Below are 15,988 nucleotides of genomic sequence, written 5' to 3' on the forward strand. Positions count from 1 at the left end.
GCGATAGCATATCACTAAATGAGACGCTGGCTAATGCTGTCGAGCTGCGTATGGCACAATTGTTATTACATTAGGCCGTCCGTTTTGTGTCGACTAGATACGGCACGAAAATACACAAACTTCCGAATATACATAGAATGTTGCAAGTTGTGAGTGCAAGATATAAGAACGCGCATAGGGACGAAACTGCAGCCCGGGAAATGAGCCTGTGCTTATGTTGATTTTAACCGGCATGTTTCTGCGATACACATTGTGAGCACTGTGCTATTTACGTAACTATCTGTACAGGGTCAGTTGCTTACCCTCGGTGACGCGAGCACTGAAGAAGCCCGAGAGCCCAAGTACCAGGGCCACGCAAAAAAAAAAAAAAAGAAAGAAAGAAAAGTCAGATTCGCGTCTGTCTCTGTCACCGCCGTTGATTGGAAATTTGAAAAGGATACGGGTCAACGGTGAACGGCACAGCCGTGGTGTCCTGTATTGGGAGGATTCCGAAGATAATACCCTTCTGTGCAATGCAAAGAACGCTGGACGAATGTGGACGTTCTTTCCGTTTAAGCATATGGACGACCGTCCAATAATGATACAGGTGATTACATCGTCAAAGACTGCTTTTCACACTGTTCCAGTGCAAACGAACGTTATGCCACGCTCGTACAGAGCGGTCGAGCGTCCGTCAGTTTTGACGGACAACCACTTTATAAGAATACATTTTTTATAACAGTGTAGAGAGGTCATCGTGACATCATGCGCACCATCATCATGTCAAGCACAATGAAGGACATTGCAGATACATTGCGGATTTTTATTGAATATTTCCAAGATTTTCGACGCATAGTTGCATGTATATTTCCGGAGGTTTTGGTGCATATTTTCTTCGTGCTTTACTCGTGCAAAGGCTTGAAAAATGACAGGTATCTTCGATTTGCTAAAGCTAAATTAATATAGGAAGACGTTGTTGTTGCTGTCTATGCTGTTGTTGTTTAGAAAGAATGAAAAAAGATTCCAGGTTATGTACCGCGTTTTTTTATTCTACTCCATGAAACTGCCTTCAAAGCGAAAGAAGAGGAAGATTGCAGTGCCTTTGTTTGTTAGAAGCACTGATCTCTATGTATAAAGATGCAATATCTCTATGATGGAGATCAAGATAAAGATGGAGATCAAGTCGTCCTTTTACAATCCAGATCAGTGGTTAGAAGGAAGGGCCATTTCCTATGTGGCACAAGAAGATGGTGGTGGTGGTGGTGGTGATGAAAGGGCTGGCCGTTGTCGGCCTCACGTATGTGGGCAACGTCACGACTGACGCCCTGGGGAAATGTGCGTCCTGGGCCGTCTTCTAGGGGAACTGTGCCGACATATGTCTGAAAGCGTCTGAGGAAGAAGAAGAAGGAAGGTCCCTTTTGTCTTGGCCAATCTCCCTTAGTGGCTCACTGCCATCATCTCCTTGGGAGAAGAAGAAGAAGGAAGGTTTGGAACGCAATATTTCTTGGCGACTAATCATTGGAAAGCGATGCGATCGTGCAGCAGTGCAATTTGCGTGCACTGTAGGAAGGACAAAACGGCCGGACAGGCCACACGACGCAAACACCAGGTAACTAAAGCTAGATGCCGGAATGTCACCTTGATCATGTCATCAACATCAACTATCTCACCTTGCCTTTCTTGTAGGTGTCACCTTGTGAAAATTCAAGATCCATTGTAAAGAATCTCCTCCTAGCGGTACTCAGTCTCCAAATTTGCCTGCTGATATCCTTCGCCTATGGCGTTGGCCGTATTCCAATAAGGATATTTCCAAAGAAAATCAACGTACTCAAGCCAGTCAAGCCTGTCGTTACAGGGTATGCCGTTCACACGAGTGCATGTCAAATACCAGACTTTGATCCACTTGACATGTCCATAGCCCATTTTTACAGCACAAGCCAATACTACAACTGTTCCAAATACCCCGACCCTTCGTTTATTGAACAAGAGGGAAGAACGCTTTCTATCAACGCTGATATTTTGAGAAATTTTTACAATAGTACTCCCGAGAAGGTACGCTGTAGCTATCAGTACTTCAGAATGAATAATTCCATACATCAGGCCGACTTCATCGCCTTTGGTTACAATAAGCCTACATTACACTTCGGAAGACCATTAGTCCACGAATATATCAAGGTGCAATGCCAATTGGAAAGGAACAAGACGTACAAGGAATTTTTTATGATTCCACTACTAAAGTCGTCCGTGGAGCAGCGCTGCAGGAAGAGATTGAGGCGGACAATACAGGGCAACGATGTTAGCTTAAGTATCCTATTCCTCGGCGTGGACAGCGTTTCGCGGCTGAATTCAATGCGCCAGCTACGGTTTTCCAGGGAATATCTATTCAAGAACTTCCAACCAGTAGAACTGTTTGGGTACACGAAGGTGGGAGACAGTTCTTTCCCTAACCGATTCGCAATGCTAGCCGGCGAGGTATTTCCGGAGACCTCAGACATTTGCATAAAAGGTCTCTTTAATAACGTGAGTTGGGTGTGGGATATGTATTCGGATCTTGGCTACAGGACACTATTCTTAGAAGAGGACCCTCATGGTGGACTATTCACCTATCGATGCGAGGGATTCCAGAGACAACCGACCGACTACTACCCCAGGCCGTTCATGCTTGGAATAGCGCTTGGAGGACCCCCTTACGACAGACCTTGTTTGGGGCAACGGATTGAGACAGACTTGTACCTTAGCTACGTTTCATCGCTGCTAGCTCTTTTTAAAAATCGACCGTCGTTCAGTTTCACGTGGACAAGCGTTCTTTCACACGACTACTTCAACCATGCTGGATACACCGATATCTCACTTCGGCAGACGTTCGAAGCGCTCACGAAATCGGGCGTGATGAACAAGACACTACTAATATTCCTCTCCGACCACGGCCTGCGCTATGGCAAGACTCGTAGGACCATAATGGGACATTATGAGGACCGTCTACCGTTCTGCCTTCTCATGTTTCCACCGGCTTTCCGTGCAAGATATCCCGAACTTATGAGGAACCTGGAATTAAACCAACACAGGCTAACAACGGCATTTGACATTCATGCCACGGTTGTGGAGCTGGCACATCTTTCACGAACCAGCAAGAACAGGGAGTTCCGAACGGAGCACGGGTTGAGCTTGCTTCACGAAATCCCTGAGAACAGGACCTGCGAGGAGGCATCAATAGATCCTTATTACTGCTGCTGCCACGAGCCGGAGGAAGGTGACGTAAAGGAGAGTGTAAATGTAATCATAGCGAAATTCATCGTATATACCATTAACGAATGGTTGAGAAGAGACGCTCCTGGAATGTGCAGAAACCATAGCTTGAAAGAAGTCACCAACGTGCGAAAAAACTCTGTATTGACGAACAAAGGTAATAAGTATTATTGGATTACGATCGTAACGGACCCTGGGCAAGCAATTTTGGAAGGTTCTGTAAGCGTTTCAAGAGAAGGCAATATGACTTTGGAGAAGCTTGCACGATTAGACATGTACAGGAATCAGTCGTATTGTTTGAGTTCAACGTCTGTGGAGCGCTATTGTATATGTATATGAGAAAGTGAGAAAGAACTTTCATCAAGAGAAATATCTGTTTGAATAAATACCCGAACTCCAGAGGCTAAGACATAAATTTAAGCATCGTCATCGTGGCCATGCATACTTTGGCCACTGTTAGTAGCAGACCAATGAGCCTTGTGCACGTGATGTCACGCGCAGCCTATGCGCGCCTTGGAGCCATGTGACATGGGAAAACATGGCGATGCTTCAGAGGCGTCTTTCTTCGGGCCGAATGAAGCAGCAGCGTATGTTTTTACAATTTTCTCTCGTTATTGCAGGCATACCACAACAACTCACGGGATGCCCTCCTACTGTGACTTCAGACAGCAATATGTTTTCCAATGTCACGTGACCAAACATGACGTCACTGCACAAGCCTCATTGTCACTTCGTGTGATGTTGACTGCAAAGTGACATCTCGGTTTCTTCTCTTTTTCTATGTACGGTATTCTAAGCGTGAGAGAAATGTGTTGTATATTTCTCGCTTGATAACGCCGAACGCGACGTCAGGGTGGGAGTGGTGCCAACGATACCTAGATACAGAAAGCCGATTTAATGGCTACGTTGCTAATGGCTAATGGTGCCCCTCTTTTGACGGACCCACACGGAGTATACGAGACACCCGGAGCGGCCACATGACAGCGAAAAACAACTTGCACTTCTCTCTCGCATATACCACTTCCTGTTGTCTGCTCATGCAGTGCACAGGCTGAATGCACGGCGGCTTTGTTTGACGACAGCGGTTTTGAGAAAATTTTCACGCAGTAGCAAATGCCTCGTAAACGCTTGTTGCAGGCGCCATGGGAGCATTATTCTCTTCTCCAAGACCGAAAATAAAGTTGTTGTTGTTGTTGCCTAGAATGGCCCCAAAGCGGTGGCGAAACACCGTTGTCCAGGCGAAATTGACATGGCTGACGTCGCAGGTCCTGTGCTGCCCCAATATGCTCGTATGATTAGGCTTGCATAATTTAACATAACTTGTCGTCCAATTACATTATTTCGTACCCTTACAATATCAACGAACGCCAGAGTGGTTTGATGAGATCACGATGCTTATATGTCTTGAGACAAATAGTGACTTTCTCGATGGTGATAGTCCGGCTGTTTATTGAATAAGCATTGGAATAGACGATTTTACAAAGATGGGCGCGCCACGAATCGCGGCGCAAAGTAGCATGGGAACTTTAAGGGACACTGCTCTGTCGTCTGCTTCGGGTATGATTTACCTCTGCTGGCGCTGCTGCTGCGCACACTGGCCGTCTCGTAAAGTTTTGAGGTGCTGTAAGTTCCCATGAGCCGTTGCCTGCCATAGGTGGCGCTTGGTTTTGAAAGATGCGAGGCTAATTGCGTAAGATGTGGCGCCCTCTCGAATGTCGTCGGCTACTGGCTGAAAACAAATGCACGTGAGGAGACGCCACGGTTTCGTTTTCGTGTCTTTTGTTCCAGCGGGTTTCAGGTTCTCTGATAACCCTTGTAATCAAACAGCAATAGCGGTGTAAGCGCACAATGTGATTCAGAGCTTGAAAGCTCTGAAAGTAAATAAACAACACAACACAGGCTACACAAGCAACCGAACGTGCTATTTTCTTTTTTCTTTCTTTCTTTTTCGGTTGCAATGTACATAAAACGGTAGGCAAGAAACTCCGTGGATATGCATTTAGTCGGAGCAAAGAAAGAAATGTGTAAAGAAGATTAAATGCTGTCCTCACCCATCAGCTAGTTTCTAACAGCAGGTGAGATGAGAGGAAAAAGTGTATGTGAGCATCATCTGTCGTAATAGAATAACACATTAGCTCACTCGCTAAAATTCAGGTTACATTAGCTTGGACAGTACCAGCTGATTTCGTGCTTCTTACGACTATCTGCCTCGAAAAATCAGCTGGCCACGAGTACGTGGGCTTGTTTGTTGATATGGTCAGCAGTTCACCGCATTTCTCCATAAAACATTTCTTCGCTCAGTTTACGATGTACTACTTTGTTACGCACAAAGTTTGTGACCACAGACAAAACGTGGATACACCATTAGCAGCCGAACTCTCGCAAGCACTCTGAGCAACGGGAACGTCGACATTTATTGTCAAGGCCCTTCTATGCAGGCAACGAGCATTCACGTTTACTGTAACAACCGACACACAAGCGGACTACGTCGTTTTCGTCCGGTCCCCTTGTCGACACCGTGTCTCGAAAAGTGACCTCCAGAAGTTGCATTCCTTCGCAAGAACGTTGTGTGCAGTGGTAAAACTGCCCTGCCGGAAAATGACGGATGGCTCGCCGGGAGATCCGAACGACGTCCAGGCGACGTTATCGGGAAGTACCGGAGTTCTGCGTTGAATAAAAAAGAAAAAAAAGGCACGTATATTTATGCGAAATTGTTCTAGCTCAGAAATTTGCGATAAAGGCACATTTCAGGTTCAAAGGTACAGCAACAGGATTACAACGAAATATGATAAGCGAGTAATGCATGTATAAATAATTGGTAGTTAGCAAAGAATGACATACAGAACTCATACACTTCGAGTGAGCACGTCTCTAAAATGGAATAGCCAAATACTTTTTGGTCTCTATGACATTCAAGATGCAAACGCACAGACGTAATCAGTGATTTGGGGTTTTGAGCACGGACGCTGTTTGCATTGCCAACTGCAGGATGGGACAAGCGCAATACCTGTCCACATCACATCTCAAAAAGATCACGCAGTTTATCGAAAACTGCGTATGCCAATGCCCAGAACCCAATCAGTGTTTTGGGGTTTTGAGCACGGACGCTGTTTGCATTGCCAACTGCAGGATGGGACAAGCACAATACCTGTCCGCATTACCTCTCAAGAAGAACACGCAGTTCCTCTTAAATACCGTGTGCACCGAAACTTGCCCGAAAGTGAATCCGCGTCGTTTTTTGCGGGGCGCATGTTGTTGCGAGGGCGCTAGAGAGACAGAGAAAAAGCAAATGACCGTTTAGTGTAATATAAATGCCACAACGATATTTGCGTACATGAATGTATTTTTCCGATCACAAGTACACGAGAACGCATTCTGTGCTAAAATACCGGCAAAACACTGTCTGTAGTGCCTTTCAACATGCACGCGCAACAAGTAACCGGCCGTGCCGCTTAAATACCGGCCGGTTGCACGTCATTGTGACGCACAGGCCCCGACAAAAAAGCACGGAACACCGGATCGGCGTATATCGTCATCGGAGCGATAACCTTTCAGCAAATGGTAGCAGATATACGAAAGTCTTGAAGTGGGGTCCCAAGCAACACGCCAGTATTGGTCCAATGTTGGAACCATGCGGTCTGCCAGGATTACCAATATTGGTCCAATGTGGGCCGCCAATATGGGGAGTGCAACCAGACTCCATATTGGACCAATATGGCTGCCCAATATGGCTGCCCGTATTGGAAAGCCCATTTTGCCCATATTGCGCCAATATTTCCGTGATAACGCCAACGGGGTGTCCCTGTAATAACAAAGCATTATCCAGTATAATATCCACCACTGATATTACTTCTCTCTTCTTTTTGCTTTTTCATTTCTCCAAATCCGCTTATTCATCCACGTTGCATAGCGTTACAAAAACAACACTGCATCGCCCTAAAAACGAAGAACAGGTGCTAGCCCGTCTTACTGAAGGACCCAGGCAGTCCCACGGAGCAGCCAATGCCAAACGTCCCTCAGAAACCTTCATTGGAATCGCAATACTGTATATGAACCAATAGTTTCCAAGACGCTCCCAGCGTACAAAGGATCGAAACATTTTCGTGACGGTGACAGACATACTTTTGGTTTACTTTTTACGGTTTTTTTTTACTTGACTTGCCACAATTCCGTTGTCATTAGAGGAACCACATTTTAATCTGAATGAAACGTCCGATCCAAGTGTCGCGCATGCACATTAGTTGTAGACGCGTGATTTCGTTCGAACTACCGCGCTCTCAGTCGGTTCGACCGATTGGCATTGGCATCGCAAAGCAAGATGGCGGCTGTTTGCAGCAAGTGCAATGTTAAATTGTTGAGTTGCATTACATTGGGATTCCCACGTATGCTGCCACGTATCATCTGCGGGAATTTGTTGGATATGACGACGCATTGAATTGGGCATTTCACACGCTTCAACGTCCAATATTGCCGTGCTGATGCTGATTGATTGCTGATATTGCCGGGCATTTGGTATAACACGGGTCCTTACCATTTTCTGCATTTTCAGTCAGTATGGGGTGTGCATTGGCAATATGGGGCCCATATTGCCAGGACTTTCCCCCATATTGGCTCAAACTTGGCAATATTGGGGCCATATTGCCAAGTTTGAGCCAATATGGGGGAAATCCTGACAAAACGGGTTCCATATTGGACCCGTATCGCCAATGACCAACCAACATGAGTCCAATATTGTGTGCTGCTTGGGGTAGTTGGGTATTGCACAAGTTTGGATCAGTGGCAGACACAAAAACGGGACAACAAAGAGACAAGGGACCACAGACCACGCCCTGCTTCTCACAACTAACCCCTTTTCCCGTCTCCTATTCTAGCACACCACCCTTCTGTTTCTTTTTTTACCTCCTATGCTTTGCGTTTCCCGTCCTTCATGTTGTCTGCGTTTTTTATGCTCCTACTTTACAGACTGAATTGATCCGTAATAATAATTCGAGGCTTTACGTCGCCAGACAACTGCGATCATAGGCGCCGTCTCAGTGGTCGGGTCCGTGGATTAATTTTGCCCACCTGAGTGTTATTTAGCGTGCGCCGAAATCTCGACACACGGCACACCACAACGACGACACAGATATGTGACGGCGTAGCCTGCTGCTTTCGCGACACCAAAACTGTGCAATTGTGTGCGCTACCTTTGAAGTTGGCAAGCGTTGGTGGATGCTTCACGTGAGTAATTCTTGAAAAGGTGAATGATCCGTCAAAATAACTATGCAGTGTTTGGTCGCGCGCACCTGTGCTGGTCATGGTGTACTCCAATCGTGCGACCTCAATATTTTCAGATTGCGAGAACATTCCCCAATATTGCGAAACTTTGCAGAAATTCGCATATAAACATAGAAGTAAAAACATTCAGAGACTACTCTGTATCAAGGGCAGCGAACAATAGTAGCCGAAGGGCGCCGTGTACAACACGCACGGTATAATGGCGACGAGCACTTTTACGTGTCCGCGCACTTTACCATGAGAAAATGGGCGGCAGGTCAATACGACGTATTTGAAGTACTGCTTACCCGTGATGAGCGAAGCTGGACCACGCCAACATTAAGATTTTACTCATTTCGATATCACCAGAGGAGTAACCTAAGCCATGCCTGCGCAGGGGAACCCCGAAGACAAACGGTACCTCGTCGGCATGAGTTACACCGAATTCCTCTGGCCACGGGCTCATAGCGGACCGATGTCCAAATCGATAAGAATAAACCCGGGGCCAATGGGCACTGATATCCTGGAGAGCGAACACTGTTGGACACTCGAGTAAAAAGTTTCCTGCAGCGGCTGTCATTCGTCTGAACACTGCTGTTGAATTGGCTGGGTCAACGGCATCTAAGTAGTAGTGAATTACTTGCTCCAAAGCAGCCTGCGGTAACTGGTCTTGGAAGAACGATGTAAGGAATTCTCTTGCAACGTTCTTGTCGATACCGTTCGCTGTCCAACCGAGCCCTATTCCACACGGTCGTTGCAGATAATAAGTAAACGTTCCCTCGTTCACCATGCTACCCGCTAATACATCCACTGGAAGGAGCTTGCCCTCTTGAAGGGCTGTTTCCGGCTCTGTAGGGATTAATTCGTCGCCATATCGCGGGAGGAATGTCAATAAATGATCAGAGAACATTGACAGCTCTGCTTTCAAGATATTTTCGGCAGGCGTACTCTGCATACACCGGACGACGTAAGGGTCGATCCTTGGGTGCAGACTTGTTCTGATGCATCCAACCCTTCTTGCAAGCTCTACAGCCCTTTCTGGTCCACCGCTGTTCTCCCAGGGTATATCCCAGGCAGGTGTTCCGCTCATCATGACGATCCCCTTGATCAGACCCTCGCTCAAAGGAGAGATCGCATGGAGACCTCCCGCTATTCCTCCGGCACTTTGGCCAAAGAGTATTATTCTAGACGGATCGCCACCAAAGAAAATTATATTTTCTTTTATCCAACGCAAAGCTAAGTGCTGATCCCAGAGCCCCATATTGCCATCGATATCCGACACTCCAGCGTAGAGAAATCCGAGAGCACCTAGCCGGTAGTTAACAGATGCCACGATCACGCGCCCATAGCTCGAAAGGGTTTCGCCGTTGTACATCTCGAGATCTGTCGATCCAATTCGGAATGAGCCACCATGAAGCCATACCATGACTGGTAAAGTCTGCTGCCTCCACTGTGGAGCCCAGATGTTCAGGTAGAGACAATCTTCCGTACTGGTGGAATCGTTACTTCCCCAAGGGGTCGGTGGAACATTACCAGTTCTCTGGAAACAAGGCTTTGGTAGCTTCGTGGCGCTGAAAATACCTGACCACGGTGGCACAACCAAGGGTCTCTGAAACCGAAGATGGTTAACGGGTGGCTGGGCGTAAGGAATGCCAAGGAAAGCATCGACACAATCCCATTCGTTGCATGTCCGTGTTCCAAGAACCAGACCTGATGAAGTACGGGCGATCACATGATTTGCCGCTGAACTGCAAACGTTCTGCACGTATAATGCAGCTATCAGCCAGAGGGAAAGCCATTGAACTGTACCTCGGAGCACCAGCATTCCTCCACGCATGAAAGACCAATGCTGCAGATGAAGTTATACGGGCGTGCACAGTGTGAGTGAGGAGGCGAGGAGTAGCATACCGAGTGAGAGAGAACATAAGTGCCGTCTCCTGCATCAGGGTCGTGTTTTTTTCTTTCATTCTTTCTTTCTTCTTTTCTATTTCCTTTCTTTTTACCATGACAACGAGAGTTTCGATTTCCTGTTTCGTCTCGTTTATGTTTCGTCGTGTATTCCCCGCTGCGTTTCGAAGCTTTCACATGTTGCAGGCTGCGGAAGAACATTCCGCGCTTTAATGATATCCAGCGGCTCTCGGCCCGTCTGCTTCTGGGTGCCGCCGTTCGATAGGGCTCTCGTTCCCTTCCTCTGCCGTACCAGAAGATCAGGTTAAAAATGAAAGTGAACCCTGGGTCACTTCGTGGGTTCGTTAAAAATCGAATACTGGAGAGGGTCGGGCCTACTCCTGCTTATGCTTCATTGCTTTCTTGCTTTAATCCGGCTGTGTGTTTGTCTGCCTTCACTGGTTCGCTTGGATTTCGTAGGGAACTGGTATCGTACGGTTTGAACCTTGGGCTGCGACATGAAGGAACGGCGTATGGAACTCGCAGGAGACACCGTTCGTATCACGCTAGGCCTACCGTGTCGATCATGGCGACTGCCATATTGAGATGCACCCCTTCGGGGGCTTGGTTTCTAGTTATTACGAGAGTGCTATGGCGTGAAGCGTGAAGTAGCCAAACTCAACTCCTCACTCTGGTTCCGTTCGTTTCTTGGACACGGGCAGCTCATCTCGATCAACTCACATCAGAGTCGACTCATGGTGTTCGAAAATGCCGCGGCGAGCCTCTCATGACATCATCCACGTAACAGTATCTCCCATCCTAAAATTCGAGGATGCAGTACTACATGTGCTCGAGAGTCGACGGCGACTCTCATACGTCACGACTCCGACTCCCGCATCACACGAGTTTAATAAATGAACACTCTCGGTACATTCTATTCATCTGAATGCCCCCCTCCCGCCCCCCCAGTGGCATATATTGCTCATCCAGGCGATGTCAAACGCTGCCACGCCCTGTATCGGCTGTATCGACAGCCGACCATTTCGGTCAGGAGCCATCTCCGTCGAAAAAAGTTCTGCCTGACTTGTAGCACTAGTGTAAGCCTTTGATGGAGATAGTCATACACAAACACCCTGCGATAACGGGTGAAGTTCGTAGATGTGTAGTTAGATTGAATTTAAAGCAGCTGTACTTCGTCCTCGTATACATGCGCAGTGCGATGTCACAAGTGCTTGACGGAATGCGGGTCAGTAGATAAACGTGCGTTCTTTATTTCTTTTTAATTGTTTAAGTTATTGTAAGTATACATTCCTAGAAAAACGGCGGCTACTGCTACACAGATGAAGTTTGTCAATGAAGCTAGACAGTGAACCGTGCTATCTCATTGGTATTGATCTAGCAAGGGAGCGACAACAGATGGACGTGACGCCAGAAAGCACAGGACAAGTCCCGCTTTCAACCAGTTAAATGAATGAATCAACTGAATTAAATATTTTATTTCCACATCATAATATGGTAGTAGCCGCGAAAAAAAAAAAAAGTCGCAGTGACGACTTGTCGGGCTCACAGCTTCCAGTACAGAAATGCCATTAATTAAGCACTGCAAAAAGCATCCGTGGCATGTGGACTCAACGCATGCAGTATGAATGTCTTTCTTTGACGCTGTTAGTGAATCAAGCGACGGTCCGTTCAAGATACATGTTAGTATACATATATGCAACACTCCGTTCACCATATCCGGTTCCACATTGGGGGATATGCGAAAAACTCTGGGCGCTATGATGATATGAATGATGATATAACTATGTTCTTTGAGGTAAAACAGTGATAAAACAGTAGTTCGGGACCTTTGATGAGCAGTTCGGTAGTAGTGTAGCGCTCCTTGGTGGGAAGGGCTCAAGGAGGAGGACGAATAAAAGAGCATGCCTCAGTTTAATCCCTGGCAGCAGCTCAGCACGGACCTTTGCCCAGCTTAATCCACAGCAGCACAAAAAAAATTATATCTAAAATTGTATATTCATATCTATATGAATTGTGGATATTAATCAAGGTGTGCCGTTGAAACAGACTAGTGCTGGTGTGGTTATATAAGGTAGACAATCCAAAATACGAAGGAATTTCTTTGGCAGCACAAGTAACTTATCTAAATCAGAATTTGTGGTTGTAACTTTGTGGTGTTATGAACAACATCAATCACTTTATTCCGATGAGGATGATGATTATGATTGGAGTGTTCCATCGCCGCAGGCGATGAAGGTTTAAACAGTATACGGTACTCGTTCATGGCGGAATAGGAATTCCGCCATGAACGAGTACCGTATACTGTTTAAACCTTCATCGCCTGCGGCGATGGAACACTCCAATCATAATCATCATTCTCATCGCAATAAAGTGATTGATGTTGTTCATAACACCCATAGCAACCCAAGCGAACACGCTGAATGCAAGCAAAACAAGCAGACTTCACACATGGAGGAAAGCGGAAGGAAACACGAATTGGATTGCATTGGATAAGGCATTCACGTGTGGAAATGCCGTGGGCGAATCCAAAATATCGACCATGGCGCCTCCCAGATTTCCACGCTGGGAGGAGGTAGAGGTACCGTCCTCGTACAAGTCATTTGCTCTCCCCCACAACTCTCCGTCCCTGCTTTACTTCTAGCCTGTCTCCTTATGCTTTATATGACCACCAACGCATCTATCCCTTTTCAGAACCACAGTATCATGGATTCTGCCAACGTTAAATCCCTCGGCGACCTCGATGCTTCGCCTGATAAACCTAACATGCAGGACAGGAGGTAAAGCTCTCGTGCCCTCCTAGTAATATGTTCCCTGTAACGGCTACTGGGGTAAGGCAGGTAACAGCTATTTTAATGGTGGGTTGTTCCTGACCCTTCTTTTCCCCTTTTATGTAAACTAAGTATTGTAAGCACCAGCGCCGGCGTGGCCAGTGCGGCAATGTCGGCGGATATGCTTTGATCTCACGTGTACTTGGCTCACGATTTTCGGTACCAACACAAGAAGCCCTTTCAAAAATTTAGCTAGAATCAAGAATATATCCCTAGAATCTTATTACTTACACAGCAGCGGAGGGGGTTGACCTGCAGATGCCAAAATGCATATTTTGTAACTATGGATAACAGAGAGAATGTATTTTGTATGAGAAGCACATTAAAACCATTCGTTAGCTGCTTCTAGTTTTCAAGTCAACTTGACTTCAAGTCAAAGCCACATGGGAAAGGCACTCCACACTAACATGAAGGAATCAGCATCCCATATACACAAGGTGTCCTATTAGTGAGTTATCGTGAACGAAATTGTGGCTTTACTTCCGGAAGAATGATAAAGCATGTCACATGTGTGCCCTTTCATACTATTATGGGGTCAATGTCCTTTGCTTCGACACTGCACCTGTTGTGAAAAAGCAGTAGTGGTTTTTTTGTAGAGTTCCTTTGTGAGCATTGTCATGATTAACTGTACGACCTTCCGCGCTAACCGCCGGGATACTGTTTTGAAGCCCAACATAACATTATTCTTCGTCATGCAAATCCGGGACAATGACATCAGCGTCGTTTGTTACGAATGTTATGATGCTGAAGTGCGGGTGTTTTGTCTCCTCGGGGTACAGAGATCACGCGTTCACTTCTTGTTAATGCCACTGTACTCTATGGTGGTGTACTATGTGGTATAGTTGAGATATCTGGGGACGAGTTGAGTAGAGTTGATTAGAAAAGAAAAAATGGAGAAATAGGCACTCATTACGAGAGCCGGCTGCTCCAGATCACTTAGCAAAACACAAATGGCTATCTACAATGAAACCAATGAGTGACAAAGACTCTCAGTCAGTCACTGACACACACTGTCCACACACGCGGGGGGGACACACTGTCACACTGTGGGGACGAGAGGCCGCGCTCTCAGCCAATAGACCTCTACCTGTTTGTAAACAAATGACGTCATAGTGTTCGACAGCGCCACGAGTTTGGTAGAGTTGAACCACGTTCAAAGCTAGTGACGAACAAGGTCGCGCCCGAAAGCCAAGGTCTTGAGGGATTACGATGGTCTCTGAAAGGGACGCGACCTTCGGTCCTACTTTTGTTTCAGCGAACAATTGCCCATTCGTGGAACCCAGCTCTCCTCTTCCGATCTGTTTCGGTTTCGGTCTGTCTACCAACGTCATGATGACGTTTGCCGGAGAGAGGTTTATTGCCCAGCAGGAGGAGAATCTCGTGGGATGTCCACTGTTTTGAAAGCAGATGACGGCGTTGGGGCCATGAAGCAAAAGCCGCAAAAGTGTCGCGCGGCTCGCCCAACACACCGATCGAGCACCGCAATTTATTCACGAGCTTGTGTCGGCGTCCCGTGCACCATGTAGTTCACCTACTGCCGGTTATTCATGTCGAACGTAACGAGACGCATGTGAAACGGTTTTCTTAGGTTTTTGGCGTCCGCTCAAATTCGAGAAGACCGCACTGCGCGGTGCACCGTGAAGCCGCGTGTATGCCGTCTTCTCGATCTAGAACGGACGCCAAAAAACCTGAGAAAACCGTTTCGCGTGCGTCTCGTAACGTTCGACATGGATAACCGCCAGATAGAGAGCTTCATGGGGCGTGGGACACCGACACAAGCTCGTGAATAAATTGCGGTGCCCGGTCGGTGTGTTGGACGAGCAGTGCGGCACTTCAGTTCGTCACCTTCCACTCCAATGCTCTGAATGACCTCCATGGTTTTGGGCTTCCGTTTCACCTGCCCTACAGCACTCCGAATTCTTCGTGTAACGAGAGTACATCTGGCACTCTTAACTTGTTGAGATCCATATTCTCTTCTGAGTGTTTAGGTTCCCTATGCCCTATCCTTTTCTTAACACAGTAACGCTTTAGAGCCCGCCTAAAACATGGCTATCAGATTTTTACCTACCGGCTACTCGCAGCCTGGCTATAATCTGACGGCAAATGTAGAGCGCTCACCCAAGCAAGAAGTTACGGCTCGGCGAAGTCCATCCCACCGCTGCCAACCAGTTGTTGCGATCCCGTTCTGTCACGACACGTGACAACGTCCATGTGACTTCGCCTTCGCAGGGTTGCTCGCAAACGGAGTGGCTCCGCAATAGTTAGGGCAGGTCCCCCAAACTCACCTCAGAAAAGCGTGCAACGAAGAAGGCCGCCACTAGATACCCCACTGTTGCCGTTCTGGATCACTTCAGCGCGCTAAGTTTAGCGGCAAAATGTTTTTGTTGTTTCTGGGAATGAATCTAGTTTTTATATGTCCAAATAAAACGCGTATAACAACTTTCTGTGTCGTGTTTCACTTTTTGGTCCCGTCTTTAAACGTGTTGAGCGATCGGAAGGATCTAGTGCACGGCTGCGTGCATCACATAGCGTACCTGTCGTACCAGGCGTCGCAGGCGCAGTCGTCCATTTCTCCTTCGGTGACTTGGCCTGGCTTGGATTGTGCTTCAACTCGATCTTTAGCGCGCTACAATCAAACGCAAGCCAACGTCTGGTAACAGTGGGGTATCTAAGGGCAGCCTCCGGCATTGCACGCATCGGAATAGGAGTAAATACATGAGAAAATGGCGACCTTGGGGGACCTGAGTTAGGGGAAAGAAACTCCCCACTGT

General features: G+C 47.0%; 2 protein-coding genes and 1 long non-coding RNA gene across 3 annotated transcripts; 1 reads left to right on the forward strand and 2 right to left on the reverse strand.

Annotated features, from left to right (window-relative positions):
- The first annotated feature begins 1,390 nt into the window (after positions 1–1,390).
- LOC135384074 (uncharacterized) lies at positions 1,391–3,632 on the forward strand. The gene is made up of 2 exons (XM_064613316.1): positions 1,391–1,588; positions 1,666–3,632. Exons 1-2 carry the CDS (start codon positions 1,508–1,510, stop codon positions 3,562–3,564), a joined length of 1,980 nt encoding a protein of 659 aa, XP_064469386.1. The 5' UTR covers positions 1,391–1,507; the 3' UTR covers positions 3,565–3,632.
- A 1,989-nt stretch (positions 3,633–5,621) lies between these two features.
- LOC135384075 (uncharacterized) lies at positions 5,622–15,392 on the reverse strand. The gene is made up of 2 exons (XR_010420231.1): positions 15,336–15,392; positions 5,622–5,889 (listed from the first exon to the last, which is right to left on the reverse strand). It is a non-coding gene; the product is annotated as an uncharacterized LOC135384075 (long non-coding RNA).
- On the reverse strand, positions 8,786–10,306 carry LOC135386447 (acetylcholinesterase-like). Its single transcript, XM_064616355.1, has one exon. The coding sequence runs from the start codon at positions 10,304–10,306 to the stop codon at positions 8,786–8,788; it is 1,521 nt and encodes a 506-aa protein (XP_064472425.1).
- Positions 15,393–15,988: the final 596 nt, after the last annotated feature.

The sequence above is a fragment of the Ornithodoros turicata genome, chromosome 2 (genome assembly GCF_037126465.1).
Source record: "Ornithodoros turicata isolate Travis chromosome 2, ASM3712646v1, whole genome shotgun sequence".
Lineage (NCBI taxonomy): Eukaryota > Metazoa > Arthropoda > Arachnida > Ixodida > Argasidae > Ornithodoros > Ornithodoros turicata.